The sequence below is a fragment of the Meriones unguiculatus genome, chromosome 3 (genome assembly GCF_030254825.1).
Source record: "Meriones unguiculatus strain TT.TT164.6M chromosome 3, Bangor_MerUng_6.1, whole genome shotgun sequence".
NCBI lineage: Eukaryota > Metazoa > Chordata > Mammalia > Rodentia > Muridae > Meriones > Meriones unguiculatus.
The window spans coordinates 2,644,656-2,671,333 of NC_083351.1; the positions used below are offsets into that span (position 1 = coordinate 2,644,656).

At 53.1% G+C, this 26,678-nt stretch overlaps 1 protein-coding gene across 1 annotated transcript in view; it reads left to right on the plus strand.

Moving 5' to 3' along the window:
• Ajap1 (adherens junctions associated protein 1) overlaps positions 1-26,678 on the plus strand; it is a 106,075-nt gene that overhangs the window by 46,740 nt on the left and 32,657 nt on the right. The window contains exon 2 of the mRNA XM_021654893.2: positions 861-1,663. Coding sequence (XP_021510568.2) covers positions 861-1,663 — 803 coding nt within the window. The remainder of the gene's footprint in view (positions 1-860; positions 1,664-26,678) is intronic.

Below are 26,678 nucleotides of genomic sequence, written 5' to 3' on the forward strand. Positions count from 1 at the left end.
AAGACTTGTGCCGCCTAGTGGAGCTGTCCATGGACTCTGGGTTGGGGGACAGTCCCAGCAGGCCCAGGATAATCTGTTAACCTCTCCCCCCCACCCCCAGTCTCACCTGCCTGACAGGGCTGGCCTGGCCTGTCTCTACCCAGCTGTGCCTGAAGGTGAGAGGTCTCCAAAGTGCACCCGCATTGGAGATAAGTAGGGGGAGCGGAAATGCCAGCAGAAGGTGCCTCCTACCCATGCTTGCAGCGTTTTCTGAGTGCTAATCAGTTCCCACGGCGAAGCCTAGGGAGGGCCAGACATGGGAGCTTCTCTTGGCTGTGTCCAGGTGGAGTGCAAGCAGGTGTACTTCAACCCAGAGGACTGCGGTGTTTGGGAAGGCCAGGGCTGTCGGGCAGGCCTCTGCCTTCTGCCCCAGGTCACGGCCCAGAACCTGCAAACTTGTTCATGAGTCAGCTGGTCATGTGGCTCTGAGTCAGTTATATTGGGGGTGGGGGACAGAGGTTCTCATCACCTTTTGTATCTTTTGCGTTATTGGGGTCTCAGCTTCTGCGTTGGCAAGTCTGCAAGGGCATTTTGCAAGATGTCCACAGGGGACTTCGTCGGCTTGATCCCTTGCGGGGCCTGTGGGTGATAACCCAGGAGGTGCCTGAGCTGTCTCTGGCATATGGTGGGCACTGTTCTTGGGGGATGCAGAGAAACACGGTGCTCCCTAGCTGGCCCAGAGGCTTCCGGGGTCCTTTCTAGGTTCAGATGGACTTTTTGTACAGCCAGAGGCTGTCCCTGTGCAGTAGGGATAAATGTGGTCCTGGGCACAGCCCTCTTGCTGCCCCGCTGCCTGCTCACCGCTCTCTCTCTCTCCTCAGCTCCATGTCCATCCGCTGGCCCGGCCGCTCTCTCGGAAGCCATGCCTGGATACTGATAGCCATGCTGCAGCTTGCGGTGGACTTCCCTTCCTGTGACTCACTAGGCCCGGGCCCCGACTTCCGGCTCCTGTCACGTCCACAGAGGCCCCAGCGGCTGTGGAGTCTGCGAAGTGGACCCCCAACAAGGCTACCAACGCCAGCCTGGAGCCCCCGTGCTGCCCGAGCGGAACGTGCGCACGGGCCCATACAGATGCAGACCCCGCGTGCTCGGAGGGCCCACAGGCCCAGGGACCAGGTAGCCACGCTGGGACCCAGAGGGGGACTCGCCAAGCCCCCAGCTGCCACCAGGTCCAGCTCTTCCGTCACCTCTGCGTCAGCCTCACCCTCCATGGCGGCTGCTGGGGCTGCAGAGCATAACGGCCTCCTCAGGCGGGGTAAGAGGCACACACAGGATGTGGGGTTCAACGATTTCGACTTCCGTGGCGGCAGGCCCACGACAGAGACAGAATTCATAGCCTGGGGGCCTACGGGGGACGAGGAAGCCCTGGAGTCCAACACATTCCCTGGTGGCTTTGGCCCCACCACGGTCTCCATCTTGCAAACACGGAAGACAACTGTGGCCACCACCACCACCACCACGGCCAGCACGGCCACCGCCATGACACTGCAGACTAAGGGGGTCACCGAATCCCTGGATCCCTGGAAAAGGACCCCTGTTGGAGTTAGCACAACGGAGCCTTCCACCACTCCCAGCAACAATGGGAAAGACATCCAGCCACCCAGGATCCTGGGGGAGACCTCAGGTAGGAGACCGCACTGTGATTCTGCTGTGGCGTGCACAGAGGTGGATGGAGGGTGGTTTGGAGCGGGGAGCTAATGATGCGAGCCCAGGAGTGGAGTGTCAGCAGCGGCAGAGCTGAATGAAGCAGAGCTTGGGTGCCACGTGTAGCACCATAACGTCAGTGCCACCTACATGTTCATAGTCAGGCTACCGTACCTTGGGCACATCACATGCCAGTGTTAAGGGACCATGTGGTCTTCAAAATCTTCACAGGTGTCAGTCCTTTGGGGTGGGTTAACTGCTGGATGGAACTTTCCCACCGCTAGAAGTTACCTAGAATAGCAGGAAAGACTAAGGCCAGATAATGGGAAGAACTCCCGTGCTGCTGACTGAAGCTCTGCAGAAAGGGTTCAGCCCTTCCCTCGGGGAGGAGCTGCGAAGGGGACAAGATGTAGGGCTTTGGCTCACAGGCCCGAGGCCCTCTTCTTGGGCCATGTGGATAGTCCCAGCTCCTTGGTTCGAGATGTCTCCTTCTGTGTGCCTCTGTTCATCTGCATTCTTTATTCTCTAAAGGCTGCAAAAAGAGTAGCCCTGGCCACATACCCAGCCAGGGCCTGTCCCTGTGCCAGTCAAGGGAGAGAGAGCTGGCCGCTAGATCCCTCCCACAACCCCCAGCATCTGCCTCTGCTGACAGGCATGGCCTATGCTGACATGCAGGTTCACGAAAGTACATGGACAACACTTCTCACAAACAGCAGTACTTGCTGGCACTCCAGAGTGGGGACAATATCCCAGGACGTCAGTAAGGATGGCTGGTGGGCAGGGGTGGCCTCATCAAGATGAGTCTTCTCAGAGTGATGGGAGGGAGGAGGAGCAGCTCCTGAGATCCACACTGGGGCAGCTGGTACAGCATCTCGGCTCCTGGTTTTTTCTGGCTGTGTCTCCTCTGACCTTGGGCAGGCAGACATCGGCTAGCAATGGATGGGTTTTTGAGGGGTAAGCAGCCTTTGTCCTTCAGCTGCCATCATCTTCCCTTCCCTTGCCGAAAAGCAGAGCGCACTGGATTTATCACATATACACATATGGAATCTGAGGCAGCACAGTAGGTAGCTCACCTGTGGAAGCAGAGCCGGAGACTTGTACCAGGCTAAGGCTCACGGCAAGACTAAGTTTGGCTGCTCCTGGGATGAGCTCTAAGGATGAATAGGCATCTCACAGCCTCCCTGGGGAACCCACAGTGTAGACCTGGGGACTGGGTCACAGAGGGGTGTGAATGGCTATTCATCTCAGGGACAGATGCCTTCAAGCAATTCCCATAGCATCTGTTTTAACCTCTACCAACCAACGCATCAGCCATAATCATAATGGAACTTGGCACTCCTCTCACTGACTGTCACCTCCCCAAATACGTCACTTACTGTATAGACACGGATGAGGAAACAAGTTCCCATTTGTCCCAAATTACATCTGCTATTACGAACGCTAAACGCTGGGATGGCACCGTGAGGCTTAGCAAATTAACTCACGGTACATGGGCTGTTGCTAATCCAACCCGACAGATGCTTATCTCTGAAAAGATTTATGGTTCTTCATAATATAATCTGCTGCTAGATTAATTTGTTTAGCAAAACAGATTTAGAAGAGGGAAAATATGTGTGTTTGCTTTGAATCCAGAGAAATGTAAATTCCGGCGACAATGCCAGCCTGCAGGGAAGGGAGGCCTCTAAGCTAGCCCTGTTGGGGGCTGGATGGTGGAGCCTCAGTGAAAAGATGAGAGGGCTTGTGAGGACTCCCATAACCAGTTAGCACTAAGCAGAAGTGATCCGTGTTATTTTCTGGGGAGAGCTGGCCGTGGATACTGAAGATGCGATATTTTCTTGGATGGCTGAGGGAAGGCCATATTGTCTCCCATCTTTGTAAGATTTGGGTAGAGAGATGCTTGGGAGGAGGTTTGACTTTTTTCTCCCTAATCCTCCATGAGACATAGACCTGGGCGTTTTGCCTGCTGTGGAGAATAACCTTGTTCACATATACACATATGGAATCTGAGGCAGTAGGAGTGGTGTAGAGAATCTCTTAGCTGTGCCTTGTAGAGTCCTGTATGGCTGCTGTGCAGGTTCCGTAATCAGGACTGAGAGCAGAGGCGAGCTCCTGCAGAGAGATCCCCATTCCTACCTGCTGTTTTTATACCCAGCTAGAATAACTTGCTTGGCCATTTTGGAGGCAGAAAAGCTCAACAGGGACTGGAGAGTCTGTTCATCTTACCAGATTTGCCCTGTTCCTGCTGATGACACCCTGAAACTTAGAGCTGGGCTTCCATGAAGTCAGTTCTTGTTTCCACAGAGGAATCTTTGTAATCTGGTTTTGGGAATTTAGTTTTGTTGCTTCTTTATAGAACAGTTTAGGAAGGGTCAGGTAACATTTTCCTCTGTGTCTGTCTGAGGTCTAGGAATTCCTATTGGTAATGCGGGGAGCTTTGGAATTACCCAGAGCCTAGGGTTAAAACAGTAGCTCCTGGGACTTCTAGAAAGCTCCTCTCTCAGGAGTCAGATGACAGGTGAGATAACTGAGAGGTGTCCCTGGATTTTAGAATAGTGAGCTTGGGCAGCATGTTTATACTCTCCATGGAAATAAGAGAGATTACCACCTCACAACATTGTTGTAAGATTAAAGTACACAGTTTCCTTCATGAGTCTGGCACCTTGTAGCTGTGATTTGCTGCTGTTAATGTAAGTATGAGGATGATGACAGTGATGATGATGATGTTGGAGATGGAGATGACAGTAACAGTGACAATGATAGTGATGGTTATGATGATGTTGATGACATTGGTAAGATAATCGTGGAAGTATACATAGAGATGGGTAGGTAATGATGATGGTGTTGACATTGGTAATTTTGGTCATTCTGGGGGTAGTCACTCTGGCAAATTTCGTGATGATGGCAATGGTGGTGGTAGTAATATTGATCATGATGATGTTGAAGTGGGTGGGAATGTTGGTGATGATAATGGTAGTAGAGCTGATGATGGTGAATAATGGTGACAGGGATGAGGATGGAGATGCTGGTGATAGTTGGCGATGGTGATAACAGGATGGTAATGGTAGTAATGGTGATGGTGATAGAGTGATGATACAGTTGAAGACAGTGATGGTGTTGGTGATGGGATTGAACAATGATGGGGATAATCGATTGTGATGATGTTGATGGTGACAATAAACGTGATGATGGTCATAGATTTGAGGGTGATAGTGGTGGTAATGGAGGTGGTGATGATGATAATGATGGTGACAATATTGATGTTAGGAATTGTGGTGATGGTAGTGGTGGTGGAGATGCTGGTGATGATGGCATTGGTGGTGGAGATAGATGATGATAATGGTATGGGAACAGGAATGTAAATGACACTAATAACTTCATTTCATATCCTTGTGCTGATTGGCTACTACCAGTTTTAGGGACACCTTTAGTAAAGTCCAAAGGCCTTGTCACTGACCTTGGTGCTTTCTGGGATGGAAAATCACCTCGTTCATAGGCACAGAGGTGGCGAGCTGCAGCCTAACGTGCCGGCAGCAGAGGGACAAGTCAGCAGTTTCCTGCGGTTGAGGGAGGAGGATCCCCTGCAGGGCAGCTTTGTGTTCACCTTACAGCCCTCTCAGTGGTCATGCTCTGAGTCAGAAATCACAGCTTCCCAGAAGAAACAGGAAGGCTTTGCATGGGTTTTGATCTTAAGCTCACGAAAGAGTTTATGGGAGCTAAAACCAATTGCTTTTGGCTAATGTATGTGCCCACTGTAGGAATGCCAGGAGATGGGTGTTTGGCTATGGTTAGTGGTCATTTCAGGCTCCTGGACCTGCATGGTAGCATGTGCCCCATAATTCTCAGAGTGCTCACAGGAATTAGACACTTTCCCCAGCTGTGAAATTCAGGTCTCTCAAAAGGTGAGCCACAGGGTCAGCCTGGAAGATGGGGATCTTCACTGAAGGTCTCTGTCCACCCGTCCAGCCCTTCTTGTGGCTCCAGCCCCTTGAGGATGTGATGGCTTAGATGCCACTTGAGTTCTGCTTCCTCATTTTTACATTGCAATCCACTCATGTGTTTCCCAGGATGATTTCTAAGTTGCTTTGGGCTTTTAGTGTCTTTTGTAAGCTATAGAATTTAGGGTCGTTTTCTCAGTATCTCGGTGGCCAACTGGCCTGACTGGGGGATAGCTGATCCTGGGATCATATCTGGTGACAGTGACGTGTTCTCTAAATGCTGGAGTTGGCATGGAAGGAAATTAGAAGCAGTTACACCCATAAGACACACTCCTTCTGCTCAGAGCCCCTGTGGAGATTTGAATAGTGAGCCCCTTGGAATTAAGTCGCTAGGTGTTTGCTACCAGGAAAGTGGCTGTGTCTTTAATTTAATGACATCTGAAGCAAATGGCTCGTGAACTTCAAAAGTTTTGAGTGGCTTAATTGGGATAAGAGCGTCAAAGAACAAAAGTCTATCAAGCTATGCAGCATCTTAAACTGTAGCCCACAGCCTCCAGAGTCTCTGGCTGGACTGTTTGGGTCAACAAGTCCCCTACAATGTGCGAAAGCTATAGGGTTGGAAGATGCCGGGCATGGCTGTGTATGGTCACAGATGAGGGTGCAGGATGGATAGCCACCCTGTGGTCCCACAGAGTCTGTGGGAACAGGCCCTCCTGCTTTTGCTGAGCGAAGCTCCACCTACACGAAGGTAAAGGGAGGCTTGTTTCCGCTCCCCACTCCCTCTGTGGAGGGCTCGGTTGGCCTTGTTTCCGCTCCCCACTCCCTCTGTGGAGGGCTCGGTTGGCCTTGTTTCCGCTCCCCACTCCCTCTGTGGAGGGCTCGGTTGGCCTTGTTTCCGCTCCCCACTCCCTCTGTGGAGGGCTCGGTTGGCCTTGTTTCCGCTCCCCACTCCCTCTGTGGAGGGCTCGGTTGGCCTTGTTTCCGCTCCCCACTCCCTCTGTGGAGGGCTCGGTTGGCCTTTCATTTCCCATACGTGTGTTGCGGTCTTGGTTTCCTGCACTCAGAGCATCTTCAGCTCCTCTTGTCCCCCAGGGACTTGTTCTCCTTTTGAGAACGTATCAGGAGTGGGAGGCTCTCCAAGAGCGACCCCTCCCACTGCCCACCCTGGGCACAGGCTGCCTGGGAGCTGCTGAAACTGACTTTCCCCAGCATTTCTCTTGTGGGGACCTGGAGAACTATCTGCTTGCAGAGGGTGAACTACAGTAGTGAGGGACCTGACAGTCCTTCTGCCTAGAAACCAGCTTCCTCTCTGAGGGTGGGGCTACTGGCTAAGCAGGGTTGGAGGAGGCTCATGATTGCACCCCGATGAATACATCTTACATTGCACGTGTCACTAAATATGCATTGGTAACAATTCCATGTAACATGCATATGGCTGAATGTCTGGCTCTTATCTGTGCCTGGGGGAGCCATCCCAAGCACTGAGCTTAGATATCAGACGGAATGCCATTTTTAGCATCCCTATTCACTGGTATAAGAAGACCAGCTTTAGAATCTCTGACTGCTTGATCATTCATGCACCAAGCCATCAACCCTCATTTTAGTTGATATAAAAGCTTTTATCTCTGGTGGGAGCCGATGGGGAACAGGACTACCCAACCTCTTGTGCTCTTTCCCAGGGGCTTAAAGAGCCATTTGGGAAAGTGAGACATGTCAGGACACACCCCTGAATAAGGACAGCAGAGTTGTCACAGAGCTGCAACTTCATGAGTGACACTGGCAGAACTAGAGCCAAAGGGCAAGAGGACCACAGAAGAGGGAGGGACTGGGCCAGGTTGAGAGACGGTGACTCTTGACTGATGAGTGAAGTTGTCAGAGCTTCTGCAAACCTGGAGTCCTTGATGGAAAACTTGATTCTGAAGACCACTGTTCATCCTTTGAACTTGGCTCCACCACCAACCCTCCTCCAAAGCCCAATTCACAGTCAGCTGTTGGGAGCTGTTTTGAGCTGCTTGGCCATTGTGGAGAGGGTTCAGGAGTTATCAATTCAGAGTGACAAGTGGCTTCTCTCCTGATGAACTCTTTCTGAGCCCTTGAGCAGGAGGGTTTTACCTCAAGGATGTCAGGTATTGAGTTTGAAGGGGCCACCCTGATAGACTGAGATGCCTTAGCAGAAGTCCGTCACCCCCATCTTAACAGCAGGCAAGTTCCCAGGGATGCTCCAGGCCCCCAGCCTGTCACAGTGGCCAGATTCTGGAGAGTCAGCCAGAATTGCAGCAGCCACACTCCTGAAGGATGTGCCAGATGGTCAGACACAGAGATGTGGATCAGTGAGTCCCGAAACCTGACACCTTGCATTCTGTAGTAGGGTGCAGTAGTCAGCAGGAATGGGGGAAGGAAGGTTCCTTTCCTTTCTACAGTTTTCTTCCAGCCATGAGAAGCAACTTCATCATGGGGGCAGAGAGCAGATACTTACCTGGGGAGGTGCCGGGAGGGCCACTGAGGAGATGAGGCCAATACTGTCAGGAGGAAAGCCTGCAGGCCAAGATAAAGCTGGACTTCTGTCCGTGGTGGCATCTGTAGTGTCCTTGACTGCACCTTGTGACCTCACTGGTCTTGTGGCTACCTTGCTTGTACAATTGAAGAGAAGCTTTCCTCTTCCAAGGTTGTTCTGAGACTATGCTGTGTCATTTGTGTGGACACTAGAGCATGGTGGCCAGTGGCCAGTGGCCAGGAGGTAGGACAGATCCACAGTCACCTATCTCTGCTTCCCTGGAGTATCTCAGTGTGGAGGCACAAAGTGCTAGTGGCTCCTGCCTCCTTCATTACTTTCCCCAGAGTCACCAATATGGATGGCTGTCTAAGTCTGTTCTGTCCCTTTGTCTTCTGTGGTGGTCCTCCAGACCTCAGGACCCCTCACCATGGAGTGACAGGTCTATCACTCCCCTAACTGCCTGTGAGAGCAGACAGACCTAAGGTTTGCATACCAAACTTACATTCTGAGGGGAAGGACGCGTCCCTGTCCTTCATATTGAAAGTTAGTCATGTGAAGAACAGTTGTCTTCTGTACACCAGACCATTGTCCAGTCCTGGGGTCCAGAGGCAGCCATTCTGGCACCCAGCCTCCACCTGTGTGTGTCTGAGCTATCATGATCCATCATCACAGCCTGCTGGCCTCTATCAAATGTGTCTCTGGAGGCTGGAAGACTGACATTGCTGAGGGAGGGGCATTCTGGTGCTGGTGGCCCCAGGGGAGGATCCTCTGTGCCTTTGAGCTCCTGCGGCTCCAGGCCATTCTTGGATTGCGGCTGTATTGCTCTGACTTCCACCTCCATCCTCCCAGGGTTATCATTCCTGTACTCTTCTTTCTTGTAAGGCCGTCTGTCTTGGATTTGTGTCCACTTGGATAACCATCACACTCACACTGCCAGGCACTTGACCGCATTGCATCTGTGGGACCCTTTGTTTAAATGAGATCCCACCCAGAGGTTCTAAGAGTTATTTCACAGACAGACAGGAAGGTTTTTCCACCCTCATCCTGCTCCAAGTCTGAGCTGGAGAGGAAAGTAGGACCCAGGGGCCTTTGTGGGCTTCCCAGAGAGCCCCGAGAATAAAGTGGGTGTTTTCTTGGGAGATGGGGCCTGGGAAGGCAGGGCCTATAGAAGGTGAGGCCTGAAAAATATGGGAGCCAGAGGAGGAGGAGCTAGCCCTGACCCTGCCTGCAAAGCTGGCCAAGCTCAAAGCACAGGAAGTATCTGCACCCCAGAGGCCTTGCCCATATGAACTGGCATCCTCCCACGCAGGGATTCACCTGCAATGCCTGCAGACTTGTGTGCAGTGCGATCACAGCGGAGGCCAGTGCTGCAGGGACCCTGACCCCCACTAAAACAGCTGGCATAAGAAATCTCCAGCTCTGCGTCTGTCAGGTGGGAGGAGAGGCGACCAGGGAAAGGATAAAGATGCCCTGGAGATGTTTCTCTCTGAGCTGGCCGTGTGGATGGACCTGAAAACAGCGGAGGCAGCAGTGATGCAAAGGGTGAATGTGAATTGTGAATTGATGGGGTAGACATGAGTAGTCAAGTTTCCAGGCTCCGGATGCTGTGGACTTCCTCCTTGGCCACAGATCTCTCTTTGTAGGGTGCCTCTGCGTAACCAGAGACACGTTTAGGATATAGCTCATTGCCTATAAATGTAATGAGTCCCCAAGAGGCCCAGACCTTACCATAAAGGCTTCACAAGACTCAGGTTGAAGAGCATTAACAAATCATAGGCCCTGTGCCAAATGTGGCTCTCAACTTGCCTTTGTAAATAAAGTTTTATTGACACACAGACACATCCTTTAGGGTTTCTATTCTCTTTGCTTCTCTGGGCTACATTGGCATCTACACAATTCATGATCAAGGGCTACTCAATTAAGTTACCATCCCAAAGGACAAAATTCAAAACACCCTCATGTTTTAAGTGTATGATTTTGTGTTGAACTGCATTCATGGCTGTTGTGGGGTGCATGCATTCTAAGAAGTTAGACTGTGGGTTAGACGTCCCTGGTTGTTCCCAGGTTCTAGTTGAAGAACTGAATGGTTGCAACATAGACCATTACACCCAGAGAGATGAAAACCCTCTGGCCATTTGCAGAAAACATTCAACTTTCCCTAGAACACGCCAGGCTAGGGCAAGCTCCAAAAGGTGTGCTGTCTGTGGTATCTGTCCTAGCTTTAGTTATGAAGGGGTGATGGAGACAGGTTTCAAAGGAAGGCAGGACTGAGAAGAGAGAGGCCTGGAGGCTTCGCAGTCCTGGAAAGGGACCTAGACAGAGAAGGGCTACAGTGAGTGTTGAACACCATAACTTGGCCTTGTTGTTTCCCGGGATAACAGTTTCAGACATAGCAGTGGGCCTATCTGCTTTTTAGGAGCATCTGGCCAAGGACAGAGTCAGATGTCAATCATGGCATAGCACCAGCCATTGAAATGGCAATGAGTCTGTCACAGAGACCTGTGGTACCGAAGGGCCAAGCGGACAGGGGCATGGGGTTAGTATGTCTTTCAAACAGGGAGAGCCGGCCCTGGCTAGGGAGTTGGAGGACCTGCTTTCTAGAGCTGAGAGCTGTTGGAGAGGTGAGTTCGGGAGCCCGGGCAGCTTCGAATGCTTCTGAACCGGAGGGGATGGCCAGCTCTGCCCCCTGCACAGGGAGATTTAGCCTCCTGTACTGCACTGCCTACAGGGAGGAGAGCCTCCACTCTGCACTCCACATCATGGAATTAGCACAGTTCTGGTGCCCGCTCTCTGGCTCAGAGAGAAGGCAGGGAAGCTGTATTCAGAGCCTCATCTAACTGCCCTGTAAGGAGCAGCGGCCGGGCGTCTGGTGCTGTTACAAGCTCTAATTTTAAAGAGGCGTTTGTATTATTTAAAATCTTATGTCTATGTCTATGTGTATGAGTCCAAATGCAAGAGGATCAGCAGGTCCTCTTGGAGTTGGAGTTCCAGGTGGTTGTGCGCTGCTGATGTGGGTTCTGGAAACCAAATGCAGGTCCTCTGGAAGAGCTGGAGGATACTCTTCAGCACTCAGCCGTCTTCCCAGCCCCTCTACCTCCTCACAGAGACTGTAAGACAGTGAAGGGAGGACTCGCCCCAAAGGGATGCCCGTGTGCCCCACCCTCTTCCCCAGCAGCCCCGCCCCCTCTGCAGATGCCACCTGAGCAGCTGTTCTCTTTGTGTTGTGTGGTACAGGCGACATCTGTTCCTCCCTGAGCCAGCAGCTAGCACTCCAGGCGCCCTTTCCCAGGCTCAGGCAGGTAAATACCAGGCGATGACAAAACCCCCAAATCCCTCAGCTCAGCCCAGAGAGTGCAGCCCTGGTAGGCTCGGGATGCAACAGGCAGGCTTGCTGACAGCTGCTGCTCTCCCTCCTGGGTCTGCAGCGCACCCCGGTCCCACCCCGTACTGTTCCCGTAATGCTGCTGGAGCTGTAGATTCCCATAGCGTTGTTTCCGGCCCCAAGAGCAGGTGAGCCCTGCTTACCCCAGCCTGGCCTCGGCAGCAGTCCATTACTGCTGTCATCGTATGCAACCACGTCCTTACTGCTTGGGAAGCAGAGCACCGTACTGTCCATGTGTACCCAGCCTGACCCAGAGCCAGGGGCCAAGCACACAGAAGGCAACTCTAGAATGCCCCTGATACTTTTCCTTCATCTGCAGTGCCCTCATCCCAGTGTGTTCAGGGCGGGGTGTAAGACCGCTTAGGGCTTCATGCTACTTCACAGACGCTGGAAGGCTGGGCTTTCTGCCTGCCCCAGGAGGAAATGGATCTTGACAGCAGGCCCTGGGATGGGATGGACATGAAGCAGGCCCTGCCCAGTAGTTAGGGCTTAGACCAAACTCAAAACAGTGGGGCCCTGATCTCCCTCAGAATCTTTGAATCCCTGAATAGGGCCCAAGCCTTGGCCCAGACCCAGCAAGATTCCTACCCCACATCCCTCCTGTTATCTGCCAAGTCCGGGTGGGGAGTGGGTCTGAGAGAGCGGATGAGCTGAGTAACGGAATGAATGAAGCCAAGGGCAGTAGGATGGGTCATTTGTGTGTGGTTGTGCTTGGCTGGCCCATGTAGCTGCCACCATTGCCTACTCGGTGATTAAGTGCTGTGGAGCTCTGAATAAAAACGCCCCCCACAGGCCCATAGGAAGTGGCACTATTAGGAGGTGTGGCCTTGTTGGAGGAAGTGTGTCACTGGAGTGGGCTTTGAGGTTTCAAATGCACAAACCAGGCCTGGCAGTGCTCTCTCTTCCTGCTGTCTGTGGATCCAGATGTAGGACTCTCAGCTCCTTCTCCAGCACCATGCTGCCCACATGCCAGCCATAACAATAATGGGCTAAACCTCTGAGCCATAAGCCACTGTTTTCCTTCATCAGACTTGTTGTGGTCATGGTGTCTCTGCACAGCAAAGTATTAGCTAACTAAGACAAATGCCAAGACTCAGGGGACTTAGGGTACACCACAAGCCATTTTCCCAGTGTTCCCTGCACAGCTGGAGGCCCCCAACTATTAGGGCTGCTCACACTGCGCTGAGGGCACCCAACATTCCAAAGGGCTCTCATGATCTCTAGGGACCTGGCTCTTGGGCAGAGGCAACAGTGGGGGCAGAGACAGCCACCCACAAACTTGCAGCACACTCAGGGAAGGTACAGAGGGTGAGCAGAACTGTGCTCAGTGCTGAACCCGGGGTGTCGCAGATGAGTCCACACTGTTCTGGAACTTCAGTGTTCAGTGGCAGATGGCTGGGTGCTGGCACCTCAGGGGAGAGCAGAGTGTACTGGCATTTCCCTCGCTAGGCCCGGGGAAGGGATCTTTGCTTCTCTCATGATATCAGGCCCTGTCCTCAGCTTCCAGGGTCCAGAGGAACTTGACACGTGCCTCTCTGGGTGTCCACTGGTTACAGACCCAACATCCATCTCCCCTTCCCCACTCATGTATGCTCAGAGTGAGCCATGTACCCTGTACCCCAAGGAAACTCACTTATTGTGCCTGCAGTCTACGTGGCCCTGGTTCACACAGCACCTGCTGGTATGAGATAGCCTGGGGAAAAGCCGTTGAGGGAAGTTCAGCTGCAACTCCCAGAGACGGTTCATTGCAAGTCCAGAGAACATGGCCCTGGACTTCCTGCCCTGAAGCTGCACCTACAATAAACAGATAAGCCACCCAACTTCTCGGATCAGGACACGGCGCACCGTCTTACTGGCAGAGACAAGGCAGGTTGGAGGGACAGGTAGGGTCTGCATAGGGTCTGAGTCCTCTGAGGACCACTCTGTCCATCACTCCGATGTGCTGGATGAAAGATGCCCCACAGGCAGAGATGCTGTGCACACTTCCATGTTCAGCTATGGTGCTGGGCTCCTCACAGGTGTGACCGGCTTCAAGGTGTGTGTTCTGACTAGCTACGCAACGGTCCTGACAGTGCAGTGGTCACATGAAAGTCTTAGGGAGGCTGTGGGCGGTGGAAGTGTATCCTGGCAGTGAGCCCCCAGCAGTGGTCTGAAGTTGAGGGAGACCCCAACCCCCCTCCTTCCCCATGTCTGGTGGCCTAGGGTTATTCCTAGGTTTGGAAAAGCACAGGCACCCCTCTCTTTTTATGTGCTTCTGCATAGAACTGCCTTCCTTCCAGGGACCCAGCTGTGACTGCTCTTGACTTCATGGTAGTGCAGCCACGTGCATAGGTGCTGCGGCCCATGGCTGCTGGAATGTGCGCTGAGAAGGACCCCGGTTCCACCCTGATCTCAGAGGAGGCTGCTAAATGAGCAGAAGTCCTGAACCTGTTGCTCAGTCATGTTCCTAGCAGCCGTTCAGACCAGAACACTCATTTTTCTCGGAGGGGAAGGGCAGTTGTTGATACTGGTGGAAAGGAGCCCCCCCCCCCAGCCGAGAGCACCTGAAAACCCTGAAATGCCTGGGTCATGCGGATGCCAAGAGTGACAGGGCCTAACCTCCCTCTGTCCTCTGTGGTGGTGTCTCAGCCCCTGGATCAAACATCTGAAGCCTTCCTTTCCCACTGAACCTAAGTCTCTTGCTCTGTCCTCCTTTTCTCCTCTTGGTCCAATTCTGTAGACTTGACTCCCAAACTTTTTAGGATGTTCAGCCTGTTATCTCCTGGGAATCTGCTCTGATTTCTTCATGATGCTCTGGCCACACGGGTACACAGCCCTGCTCTCGTGTTAATATGTGCCATGAAAAAGTTGAGACTTTGGGATCACACTGAATGAACAGACAAGCCGGCAGAAGGGGACTTGAGTACCCTCATCCGTCAGAGTCCTGTCGCTTCAGAGTTGCAGGGACAGCTTAAGCAATGAGGAGGGAGCTTCAGTGTGTGTGAGCCCAAGATGAGCCTGGGAGCTCTAGAAGGCCTGTTTACACGAGTTCCTGCTGTGAGCAGCGCAGGGCTCTCCAGTTGCCCTGGAGGAGAGGGGCTAGGATGCAGGTGTCCATGTGCCATGAACCTCCCCACTTTCAGAAGAGAGGCTAAAGTGAGGGCTTCTGGAAGAATGATGACAGCTGTCCCTGCCCCGTTCCCTGCACCCACTGGTCCTGCGAGGCTGGGACTTGCCAGCAATGTCTCTGCAAAGTTGGTACTCCATACCTCTTCATGGCCAGTGGCCTTTTGTGGATGGGTGTCAGGTCAGCCAACACTGCCCTGGCATTTGTGAGCCTGCTTCCCGGGGCAGCTGGGTGTGTACTGGGAAATACACATCTCTGTGAGCGGGACAGCCCCAGCTCCCTTCCCTTGCCCAGGACAGTCTAAGAAAATGCAGGCTGAGGACAGATGGCCCCTCAGGTCTGAATTGTTTTAGGGACTCCCCATTCTATGATCTCCACAGGACCTTCTATCCTTTGCTATTTCTCCCCCCCCAGGGGGGGTGGGAAGGAGATGCTTTGAGTCCTGAAGTGTCTGATCCGTGCTGACTTGCCTGGATCACTACAGGGCTGCTCCTTTCCCCTCTGTCTTGAGTGCTAAGGCCCAGGAAGTGAGGCAGAAGTGAGGCTTCTTAGTGGACATTTCAGATCTGCACCATGCCAGCTGCTGGCCTCCGTCCTCAGTGCCATCCTCCTGGGGCCCCAAGGAGCTGCATGGCAGGAGCCCTCCTGGCGGACCTGGGGAAGTTAGAGCCTATGCCTGGCACAGATGCAGAAGTGAACAGCCACAGAGCGGTATCTGTCTGTCCCACAAGGCCACGAGAGCCGGCTGGGCTGACAATCTAACAGGCACCCTGCCCCCGAGCTGGGTGGCCAAGAGGCAAAGCCTCAGGCTGAGAGCCCACACCTTGTAGAGACCACACATCCGAGAGAAACCAGTTTGCTTTTGACCCAGGCCTTCAGCCCGGCTGTCTGCGTCTCTGAACCCTGGGCCCACAGCCCAGAAAGGCATCTGAACGGGGCTGCACTCTCAGCAGGAGGAGCAGCCCATAGCCGCCCATTCACTTGTCTTTTCTTCAGTCAGTCTTAGCTAGCTCACCCCAACACACTCTTACCTACACCACACCCTGCCCTGGGTGAGGAACCTGGACCCAGAGGGGCAGAACTGAGCCAGGGTGAGCACTCCCCCTCCCACCCTCTGCGTCAGAGCCAGGGGAAGGCTACACCGTGACATGTACCATTTCCCAGAGAGCAGAGCAAATGCTGGCCTTGGGATCTGCCCGCACGCCGTGGTCTGTTAGACCAGAAATAGAACGGGAAGCGTTTCGCTCTGATTTCTGTGCTCATAATTCTAGGGCAAGATGCCCTTATGAGACGCAGATCAAGCGGGGGTGCATGGGACTGGCGTGCACAGATGCATGTCCTTGACAGAGCTCCAGTTAGCAGCTCTCCTAAGTGGTCACGTCTGAGTATTGACTTGTCTCAGCCTAGAGAGAGCAAGAGAGCGAAAGCATTTGCAAAGGCTTCTTTCTCATCGTGACAATGAAAATACACATTCAGACAGAGGCGAGAAGGCCTTGAACTGGGTTCCTGTTTTCAAGAACAGACACGTGCCACGCTGCGCCGCACCCGGACTCCAGACTTTGGCAGATGAAAGCAGCAGGCAGTGGTGTGGGTCTTGTTGGTACTGCTTCACACAGCTGTCCCGCATCCTTCCAGCGACCACATGCTAACGGTTCATCTTGAATTAAATGTAGGAAGGTGTGAGGAAGACCCAGGAGGGAGGCATGCCCTGAGTCAGCTGTGGGGGTAGCAGAAGCTCAGGGAGGTTATGGGACTCATCCTAGGTCACACAGCCTGGCAGGGCAGAGTCAGTTCCTTCGCTGACTCTCCTTAGTGATGGACCATCCTCTGTGAGGTGAAATAAACTCTCCCCAAGCTGTGTTTGGTTGGGGTGGTTAAGGCCAGCTACAGCCTCCTCTGAGATCAGGGTGGAACCGGGGTCCTTCTCAGTGACCCTGGCCAGTGGTGCTAGCAGGGCTGGTGGCCAACAGGAATGGGCTCCTGCAGCCTGTGCTCAGGGTCCACACCCCTCCATCCTGAGAAGGAGCAGGAGAGAGAAGCATCCAGCTCCAGGGTCTTTCTAGACAGCTCAGCATCTTTCTTGCTGGGCTCCACTCAGGTTGCAGGGGTGAGGGGTGGGGGGTGGGGACCTTTTCTACGGCAAGATGTGATGCCTAGTCATGGGAGGAGAACGTGGCTGGAAGACCTGCTCTGAGGTGCTTCAACCTCTCTGGTTGAATGCCTCTCCCATGGTGATGGTTACATTTAGGCATCACCTGGCAGGGAAAAGCTGGGGAAGTGTGCCTCATGGGCCGGGTTGTCTGAAAGTGGCTGTGGAAAGGGATAGCTGCGTACGGAAGGCCTATCCTCACCCGCAGGGTAGGCATCATTTCTTGCAGACATCCAAGGTGCTACTGAAGCTCAAGGGAGGCCTGCCTTCCCTCTCCTCTTGTCCTTCTGATGGGGCCTGCCTTCTCTCTCTTCTTGTCCTTCTGAGGAGGCCTGCCTTCCCTCCCTCTTGTCCTTCTGAGGAGGCCTGCCTTCCCTCCCTCTTGTCCTTCTGAGGAGGCCTGCCTTCCCTCCCTCTTGTCCTTCTGAGGAGGCCTGCCTTCCCTCCCTCTTGTCCTTCTGAGGAGGCCTGCCTTCCCTCCCTCTTGTCCTTCTGAGGAGGCCTGCCTTCCCTCCCTCTTGTCCTTCTGAGGAGGCCTGCCTTCCCTCCCTCTTGTCCTTCTGAGGAGGCCTGCCTGCCTTCCCTCCCTCTTGTCCTTCTGAGGAGGCCATCCCTTTACTCAGAGCTCCAGGTTGTTAGGTTCTTGCCCTTGCCACTGGGTTCTCAGGTCTCGGATCTGGACTGAGTGACACCGTTAGATGCCCTGGCTGCAGAGCGCTTCCCTGGGTCTTAGGCTGCAGACAGCTCATGATAGGTCCATTCAGTCTCCATGACTCAAGCAGATTCCCCTCTTGGGTCTCATGTACACATGAACTTACTTAGAGAGAGTCTGAATTTGGACTTTGCCACTCTGCAGCCATGCATACAGAGTCAGCCAGTACCTTTCATAGAAGCTGCTCCTGGAATGCTGAGTGAGCTTGGGTCTCTCTCAAGCCGGTACTGTGAGGTGTGAGTCCCCCCTTAGGCATCAGGCTGGCAGCTCTGGCAGCAGCAGGGAAATGGCTTGCTCCCTACACTGTCCTGAGTGTGTGTCAGGGCAGGAGCTGAGCAGTGCCTATCTTTCCAACTTGTGCTGCCATCAGCCTGGGGCAAGCTAAGGATAGCATAGTCTATCTGAAGCTGATAATGCCTGTGTTCCTGTCTACACCCCATTACCCTGGCTTCTTAGAGGATTCCTGGTTAACACACACACCAAAGGTCTGGATGTGGCCGGGAGACCCACTCCAAGGAGCCCGACAGGAAAACAGATGAATAGACACTTTGAAGATCAGACACCCTGGAAATAAAGAAACTGTCACTGACCATACCGGAGGGGGTCAGGGGCACAGCTAGGGTTGGGCAAGCTCGGGCTGAAGATTGGGGTGGGGTGGAGGGCAGGTCAGGGCTACCTTTTCTCCTCTCCTCGGGAGGTTGGATTCTGTATTGATTGGTACCTGGCAGAGGCTGCAGGTACCCAACGCTAAATGTCAAGGAGACTGAACGCCTTAGAGCCACCTGTCCCAGCCTCAGGGTCACTAGCTGTGGAGAGCGGCCTCCCACCCAGGCACTGATGGCTGCCTGCCGCCCACAGCTCCTGGCGGCAGCCCTTAAGCCCTGGAGGCACATCCGCTGTGTGGCACCAGCCAGCCCTGGCCCCACAGTTTCTGCAGAGTGTAAACTGCAGGTCTCCTTGTGGCCTTTGGAGCATTCTGGGGAAATAAGTAAAAAAGTTAATTTGATTTGGAACAGATTTTTAAACTGGTTCCCTGAGGCCCTAATTCATTTGCAGTCTGTACTCTGTGGGCCTCTGCCCCCTTGGTGCTGGTGCAGGGGCAGTGTTGGTGGCTTTGGTGTTCTCTTGCCCACAGAAGTGACCCTCCGAAGAGAGCTTTTGAAGTCACAGCCAGCCGAAGACAGGAGTGGGCAGACAGGGTTCTGCATAGCCTCCTTGTTTTCTTTTGTGCTTCTGATGTCTGCTCCTTGTGTGCAGGCCCAGATGTGTGGCTCTTGACACTGACATGGAACTGTGTGTTTCCTTACACAGCTATCTTATTTCCTGTTTCTCTGAGAAAGTTCAAGTTTCCCTCAGTTGCTCCTGAAAGAGCTGTGGGCCCTCATCACTCTCCAGAGAGGGTTTCTCTGCCCAGTCTTGACAGGTACAAGGATCCTGCAGGTCTGCACCCCAAATGACTGACAGTAGGGTGCCACTGCCATCCACCCCTGTGTTCCTAGTCCACAGCAGGAGTTGAGGAATGCCCGGGCATTGGTGGATGAGCGGGGTGCTGCACAGCCTTCAGGTGGAGAGGGACTGTGCCGTCAGCTGCAGTGTGGGCAGGCCAGGGGCACTGCGCTCACCTGGGCAGGAGGCCAAGTGCTGTTCCGTTTATGTGGTGGTTCTTGCATCGCCTGAGTCATACAGCCAGCATGACCAGAGTGCCAGCCACAGCTCTGAAGGGGTACTGGGGACATGGTGGGGTACTGGGAACATGGTGTTTTGGGGGGCCACAGCCTCAGGCTGAGGATGTGAGAAAGTTCTGGGGATCGATAGCAGGGACAGTTGCGTAACGTGAGTGATTTGGGTGTTTCAGAGTGAACACTTAGAAACGGTTACCTATGTCACCTGAGTGTTATGAAGGTGTAAAGTGTGAACAGGAGGAGCATCCTGAACAGATGGGACCAGACTCCCTTCCTGAGCAGCATCTGACTCCATGATTCTCCTGAGGTCCGGGGACAGTACCGGCTAGAGGCGTGATGGCCTGTGTGTGGGGAACATCCAGCTGGATGTGGAGGCCAAGTATGTTGAACAGGCAGCGAGACAGGTTTCCTGCATGGAAGAGGAGCACAGGTGGAGGCAGGTTTTACCCTGCTGGGCCAGGTCAAGCCAAAGTGTGAGCCTGCCTGACGGCTGTGAAGGAGCCAGCTTTGCGGAGGAGCTGGAGGGGCACGGACATGTCTCTGCACGGCTCCTCAGGCTGGAAGTCAAACTCTGGTGTTCTCAGGGCCTCATTCCTCCCAGGTTCCGTGGCATGTTGTCGCTTGGCTGCAGCCACATCACTCCCAGGTGCTAGCTGACCCCTTGAGGTCTCTGCCCCTGACCGTCAGTGTCTTAGCTCGCTCCGTACAGACAAGTGTACATGGAGGTGACACCTTTGAAGGTCTGTCCCACCGAAGGGTCGCATTCCGGGACTTCCGCTGGATGTGGAAGGCAGTGCTGGCTCCAGGCCTGATCCTGAGGACACCGCTGGCTCTGCACCCACAAGTGCCCTGTGCTCAGATGTAGGGAATGTTAATTCAGAACATGGCTGCTCTGGTAAGAGATCATATCCAAAGACTTTCTAGGTCTGTGTGACCCAGCTGGAATACAAACATGCCTTTAATCCAGGAGACACAGGAAAGCAGACCTGAGTTCAAGGACAGCCTGGTATTTGGCAAGTTCAGATAAAGAAAAGCTCAAGTTCAAGTGTGGTGATACTCGCCTTTAACCACAAACACTGAAGGTAAAGTTGATCTGTAGAAGGAAGCACCCATGTTTGAAAGTGCTGTCTAATTGGGGGGCAGAAAATGTGATGAATCGGAGAAAGATCTGACAGACTAGAATACACCCAACTCTCACAAGAAGAGAGACGAAAGGGAAGCTACTTAGGGGGCAATGCAGAGAATGAGAAAAAGGAGGCAGTTTTACAGAGAGCGGCTGAATGAGAGAACAAGCTAGAGACAAGTGAAGTCAGAATGAGCCAGAAAATGAGGAGCCAGAAGATTAGAAAAATTCGCTGGAGTTAGTTTGAGGCCAAGCAGAGCAATTCAGGGGCTGAGAGAGAAGACAGATTGAATAAGTCAGCCAGGAGAGGAGTTTGAGACAACACAGCTGAGTTGAGCCAGCCAGCCCAGAGCTCAGAAAGGGCAGTAATGGGTGAGCTTATTCAGCAGTGAGTCTCAGAGGCTGAAAACTATCTAGGCCGAGGTTAGATGGTACAGAGGCCGGAAGGACTAGACCTAGGATAGTAGCCAAAGGCAGTAATCCTCCCAGACAACAACGGAAACAGGCAAATTAAAGTCTCTTTTACACTCAGACTTCTGTTTCCAGCATTTTTCATGGGAGTGATCAGTCTTCATAATGCAGCACCTTGTCTCTGTCGACCAGGCTCCCTAACGTGTTACCAAGCTCACTGCTGAAGAGCGCCTGCCGTGCTTGCAGAGGACGGAGTTCAGTTCTCAGCACTCACATGGTGGCTCACAGCCATCTATAACTGCATTGCAGGAGCCCTGGCAGCCTTCTTGCCTCCTTGGGTCCTGCATTCGTGTGCACATACCATACAGACACACGTGCATATATACAATCAAAAGTAAATTTAACCTTAAGACAAGGAAGTGTTTTTTGTCGATGCAGAATGTCAGGTGACCTCTGCAACAGAGCTCAGCCCTTTGACTGTCCCCATCAGGTCATGGAAGAATCAACATGGCAGGCAGGGTTCAGAGGAAAACTGCATTAGTAGTTTTACTCAGGAGTGCACTTCAGGCGGATGGTCCATGAAATGACTGATAGTCTTAAAAACTGCCAAGGTCGAGAACACCTAAAGCTTGGTGACAGGAGATATAGAAGCTGCAAGTCCCTCCGAACCCCATCCTCCTGCAGATAGGAGGTGGGGTGGGGTGCTGGTGAGGGTTTCTGGGTCATCGCCTCTTCCTTCCAAGCCTCTAGGACTGAAATTATTTCAGAATACAAAACAAATAAATCAAATAGCAAATCCATCACATAAATCCTGTTGCCTTTTTCAGTTAGTCTCCATACAAAAGGGCCACCTCCCCTCAGGGACAAAGTTTCTTGCCCGTGAATGCAGGTGAGACGAGGTGGGGACTGCCATCCCACCCCCCACCCCCCACCCACACATGCACCCACACTGGAAGGCACGGCAGGCCATTGCAACTCTTTGGAACCGGTGGTGTTTTCTTTGGTTTTTGTTTTAAGATGGTGGGCATGTGTGTGTGCCTCTGTGCATGTGTGTGTGTGTGTGTGTGTGTGTGTGTGTGTGTGTGTGTGCATACAAGTGTGCAGGTACCTGAAGAGGCCAGAGTAAGGTGTCATATCCCCTGTTGTTACAAGTGACGTGAGCCTCCCCGTGTGTGTGCTGTGAACAGAACCCTGACTCCCTGCATGAGATTCGAGTGCCTTTAACCCCTGAGCGTCTCCAGTGCTGCTGTCTTCTTTCCGTCATTGCATTTGGCACAGACTTGTGGCCATGATGGTGACTATAGCCAAGGGACCCAGCCAGTGTGCTAGGCTGGAGTTCAGACACCAGTTACCAGCAGGAAAAGGCATAGGTGCACTACCATGGTTGGAAAGGCACCCGCCAATGCTACGGAGAACTCTGGGGACCTGAGTGTGAGGTCAGAACCTTTCGTGGGTTCTGCCTCTGTCTACAGAGTGTGACGAGGGACCCAGGCCCTGGCTTTTGTGCTCCTGTTACGGAACTCTTTTCTCTGAGCCTTACTTGGCTGTTACAGTGACAATGGAGAGGCCATGTTCTCCTGCTAAGACATCTGTCATCAGACGTGTTGCTGTTCCTGGCCTGCAGCTGGAGGGAAGGGTCACCAGGCTGCCACCTGACATTCCAGACACTAGAATGCCTAGGTTGACTGAAGCGGAGGGCTCCACCCCACAGTATGGGGAGGCTGTCACCCACTCTGGAACGTGTTTTCAATGGCTCGGTTGTTTCGGGCTCACCCCACAGTGCTCCTGCAATTGAGCCCTCCTCCTTGCTCACGTGCCCTCGCTTTCCCATGTTCCTGTAACTGTGCTCTGTGAACTCATTGCTTCGCCATGCTAAAGTGCAGTGGAATTATTTATTAGTTTTTTTTTTTTCATCTGTTTTGTCCACGATTCCGAAGGAAAAGTTGTGTCACACTCATGGTCACCACAGCACTGACTTTGCCTCACTGTTTGGAAACAGAGCCCTATTCCCTGCTTAGGACCCCAAGGTCATTTGGCTCTTTGTTGCCTGAGGAGACAGGATAAGCAGCAGAGTCTGTCAGGGTGTGGCCTGGATGGGGACGATGAGGGCTGAGGGCACAGCACAGAGATAGAGGTCCACGAAGGGGCAGGAGACACCCTTCATGCAAAGCTAAGAGAGTCTGGGACCAGCATGGAAATATAATATGGGAAAATGAGCACCCCAAGTGAGAGAAGCTGCAGACGTCACCTGCCTACTGCCCTGCACACTCATTCACAGAGAGCTGTGATCATTCACTCTGTCATACATTCACCCATTCCTTCGCTTATGTATCAACTCACTCATGCATGCGTTCATTCGCAGCAGGCCAGCAGCTGGATGCTGAGACTCTCTAGAAGATCCGGAAGGATTTTCTGATTTCCCGCTTCCCCTTCTTATCATGGAAGACTTGTCTTTAGCAGCTCAACTTGAACCCGCAGTGCTTTGGGCAGCTGGGCAGGGCTGCAGCTGAAGGTCAGGCCAGCTCAACCCCCATCTTCAAGAGGTCTTGAGGAGAACAATGCTTGACTTACCTGCTGGAAATCGATCAGAGAGTAATTGGCCTCCTGACTTGAGCGATCTGCATGCTGATTCTGCCCTGATGATATAATGACGAGGAGGCAGGGCTGCAGCAAGCCCAGAGTAAGCCCACCCAGGACTCTGGCTACAAAACAGGAGGCAAGCAGAAGGCAGAGGGTTCCTTTTGAGGAAAGCTGAGATCCATGTGTCCAGGGCCTGTGGCTTGGGTGCCCAGACCCCAGAAAGCACAGAGAGGACAGAGGCACACTGGATTCTCTCAAGGAGAACTCTGGGGACCTGAGTGTGAGGTCAAGTTGGCTGTGGAGGGTCTGAGTCATTCTTTCAGTCACCACGGCTGCTTACAGGTGGGGCTGGGCTCAGAAGGTGCCCAAGCTTCCCATGCTGACACTGGGAAGTTCCTCACAGGCTGAGCACAGCCATTCCCCCCACCGGAGCCGTGTGCACTGAGTGGCCTCCTGTTTGCTCAGCGCTCTGCAGTTGTTAAGGACTTGCACCTATTGGTCCTCGGGCAGATGAGTAGGCTGAGAACATAAGTGATTTGTCCAAGGTCAATGAGTCAATCAGCAGAGCAATTATTGAACTCTATTAGAGAGCTCCTTGTGGCAGCCTCTGGGAGAGGCTGGCGGGGAAGGACACAGACCTGGCGGGCTTTGCACAAAGGAAGGAAGGCTGGGTGCAGAGAGAGACACACCCAGAGCACACTCCGGCAAGCACATATGATATGCACAGACACAGGACATACACAGACTCACACACACACCTTCATTCCTAGCCTTTTCACACATGCAGGAGCACATGTACCAACCTACACGTACACACATATGATGTATATACAAAGGTGATCACTGGAGTGAGGCCAAGCCTGACCACTTCTGTGTGGATGGCTGTCACCCACAGGCATGACAAGTCTTGGGAGCAGCCCACTTGGGTTGTGAGCTTGGGAGCAGCCTACTTGGGTTCTGACCTGACAGAAGCCAATGCCTGACTGAATGGCTTGAGAAGAGCCAAGTGTCCTGAGGCAGTTGGCCGGCCTTGGTCTCCGCCACCACACCCCAGTCTCCTCAGAAAGAGTGAACGAGTGAGCCCGGGGAAGTGCATCTTTGTGCAGCTCCCTCCACAGCTGGGAAGAAAATGATCAAAATAATTGGTGCAATCATGCTAAATAACCCTGTGTAACGATAACAAATGGTCTTCGGAGACACCCTCCGAGGCCCGGAGTACGCTGAAGAGAGCACCGTGACAATTTCCTAAATTAATTGTTTCAGGCCCTGCAGCCACAGCAGCCTGCACTGAGATGCAGTAGCTCTGGGCTACCTGTGCTGAGAGGGGCCGAGTCCTCCCTCAACCACACCCACTTCTGCCCAGGAAGGACACAGCGTCCCGGGCTCTGTTCCCTCTCCTAGGAGAGCAGGGGCTCTCCATGCTGCCCACCCTCCATCCTTTACAGAAAGCCCAGCTCTGCGGGGGCTGGACCTTGGAGCAGGCCTCCACCATCTCCTTCAGGCTTCTTTCCTCATCAGTAGAAACTTCTGTACTCAGTGGCTCACGGAGCTAAATTCTGTGTGCCTTGGTGTTGCAGAGTACCTGGTGGGACCCTGAGGACCAGAGATGAAAAGACTTCACCAAAAGTGTGGGTTCCCACTGTGTGCCTTTGGCTCTAAGTGCTGAGCAGGCAGGTCCACAAGGATCCTCCTGTCTCCCCAGATCCTGGGGCACAGGCAAGCCTTGGCTTGTGGTTACATCCCTCCCCCCTTTCTCTGTCCTCATAGGGCTAACTCAAATGTGGGGCACCTCTATCTCCCAGTGTCGTCAGGGTCTTTCCTGCAGATAGACATCTGGTAATGGATACTCCCAGGTGGAACTTAGGTGTTTGCACATCAGAAGCTGGGCAAGAGCCATCCTGTGCCAGATCACAGAAACTAGCACTTCCTGGTCTTTGCCTCCATTCTGCTGACTCATAAAGCATATCTGGAATGAGTGGGGCATCCTGGCACCTGTGTGTCAGGAGAGCAGACACTCACTGTCAGGCTGAGTCCAAGTCATAAGCACTGGCCTTGGGTGGAAGGTCACTTCTGCTGTATGCTGCCCAGGTCCAGCTCAGGGTGTGGCTGACCTTCCTTGCACCTGTGTATCATAGCACACACTGTAGATAGTGTAGACACTCACCAAGGGTGCCCAGGTGTTATACTCTCAGGTATTGTCATCATATACCCTAGATTGTGTAGACACTCAGAGGGGACCTTCTCCAGCCTCAGTGTGTGCCAGGAGCACCTGCTGTCACACGTTTGATTTCCTTGGCCCTCAAAGGTGTATTTCCCTGTTGTGTGAGGGCTGCCTGGGGTGCCGGGCTCTGCTTCAGTCAGAGCTTGCACAGAGGTAAGAGGCTTCTGCCTGACAAGGTCTTCATGATGGATGAAATGAGTCTGTCTTGCTGTGAGGACAGTAGCAAGCAGCCATCTTGGAGACAGTGGCTCTTCACCAGACTCTGAACCTACCGGCCTTGACCTTGGGCTTCCAGAGCTGTGAGCTCCCTGTGGGGGTGTGCTGTGACAGCCACTCTGGAGGACCGCAGGAGGGTTTCACCTGTCATCACTGGCGGATGGGTGCTGCTGGTAACACTGGTCCCACAGAGCGTCACATCGCAGCTGGAGCCCTCCCTCTCCTCCCGCCTCTGAGCCCCCGCCGCAGCCTGTGTTCAGTCTTACTAACTAATGCTGTTTCCCTCTGGGCTGCAAAGCACCTTCAGTGAGCTTAAACAGCTGGCCAGACCTACCCGAGGTCTCAAGGGGACTGGGGACATCTCCTGGGAGACATAGCACCCAGGCAGAAGGAGAGTCTGCCATGCGGAGTCAGCAGCACCATCAAGTCACACTCACTCTGAGCAGCCACTGTCCCACTGAAGTCACCTTATCCCGGAGGCTTCGTGAGCCTGTCTGTGAAACAGAGATAACGTCTGACTCACAGTGGACAGGGTTTCCACAAAGAGGAAAGGTAGGAGATAGGAGATGCTAAAACCCCAGAGGTGCAGGCTTTGCCTGCTGCATCTATGGTTCCCATCTTCATTCCCAAGAAGGTTCCCTGTGTGAACCTGTGTGCACGCACACAAGGTGGGGGGGGATGGTGGTGGCAACACTTTCGTGTAGGTGGAGGAGAATCAGGAAAATTAGATAGAAGTCTGGAAGTCCTGGGTGCAGGAAGGGCATGTGTGCTTTGTGCATGTGAGAGCATGTGTGTGTGTGTGTGTGTGTGTGTGTGTGTGTGTGTGTGTGTGTGCATATATACCCACGTGTATACATTTTTGTCCATGTATATGTGTCTCCCTGCTTGTGTGTCTGTTTATTCATGCCTGTGTGTTTGTGTTCACAGCTGTGAGTATTCACATGTCTGTGCATGCATGTTTATGTATGCATGTGTGTATTAGTG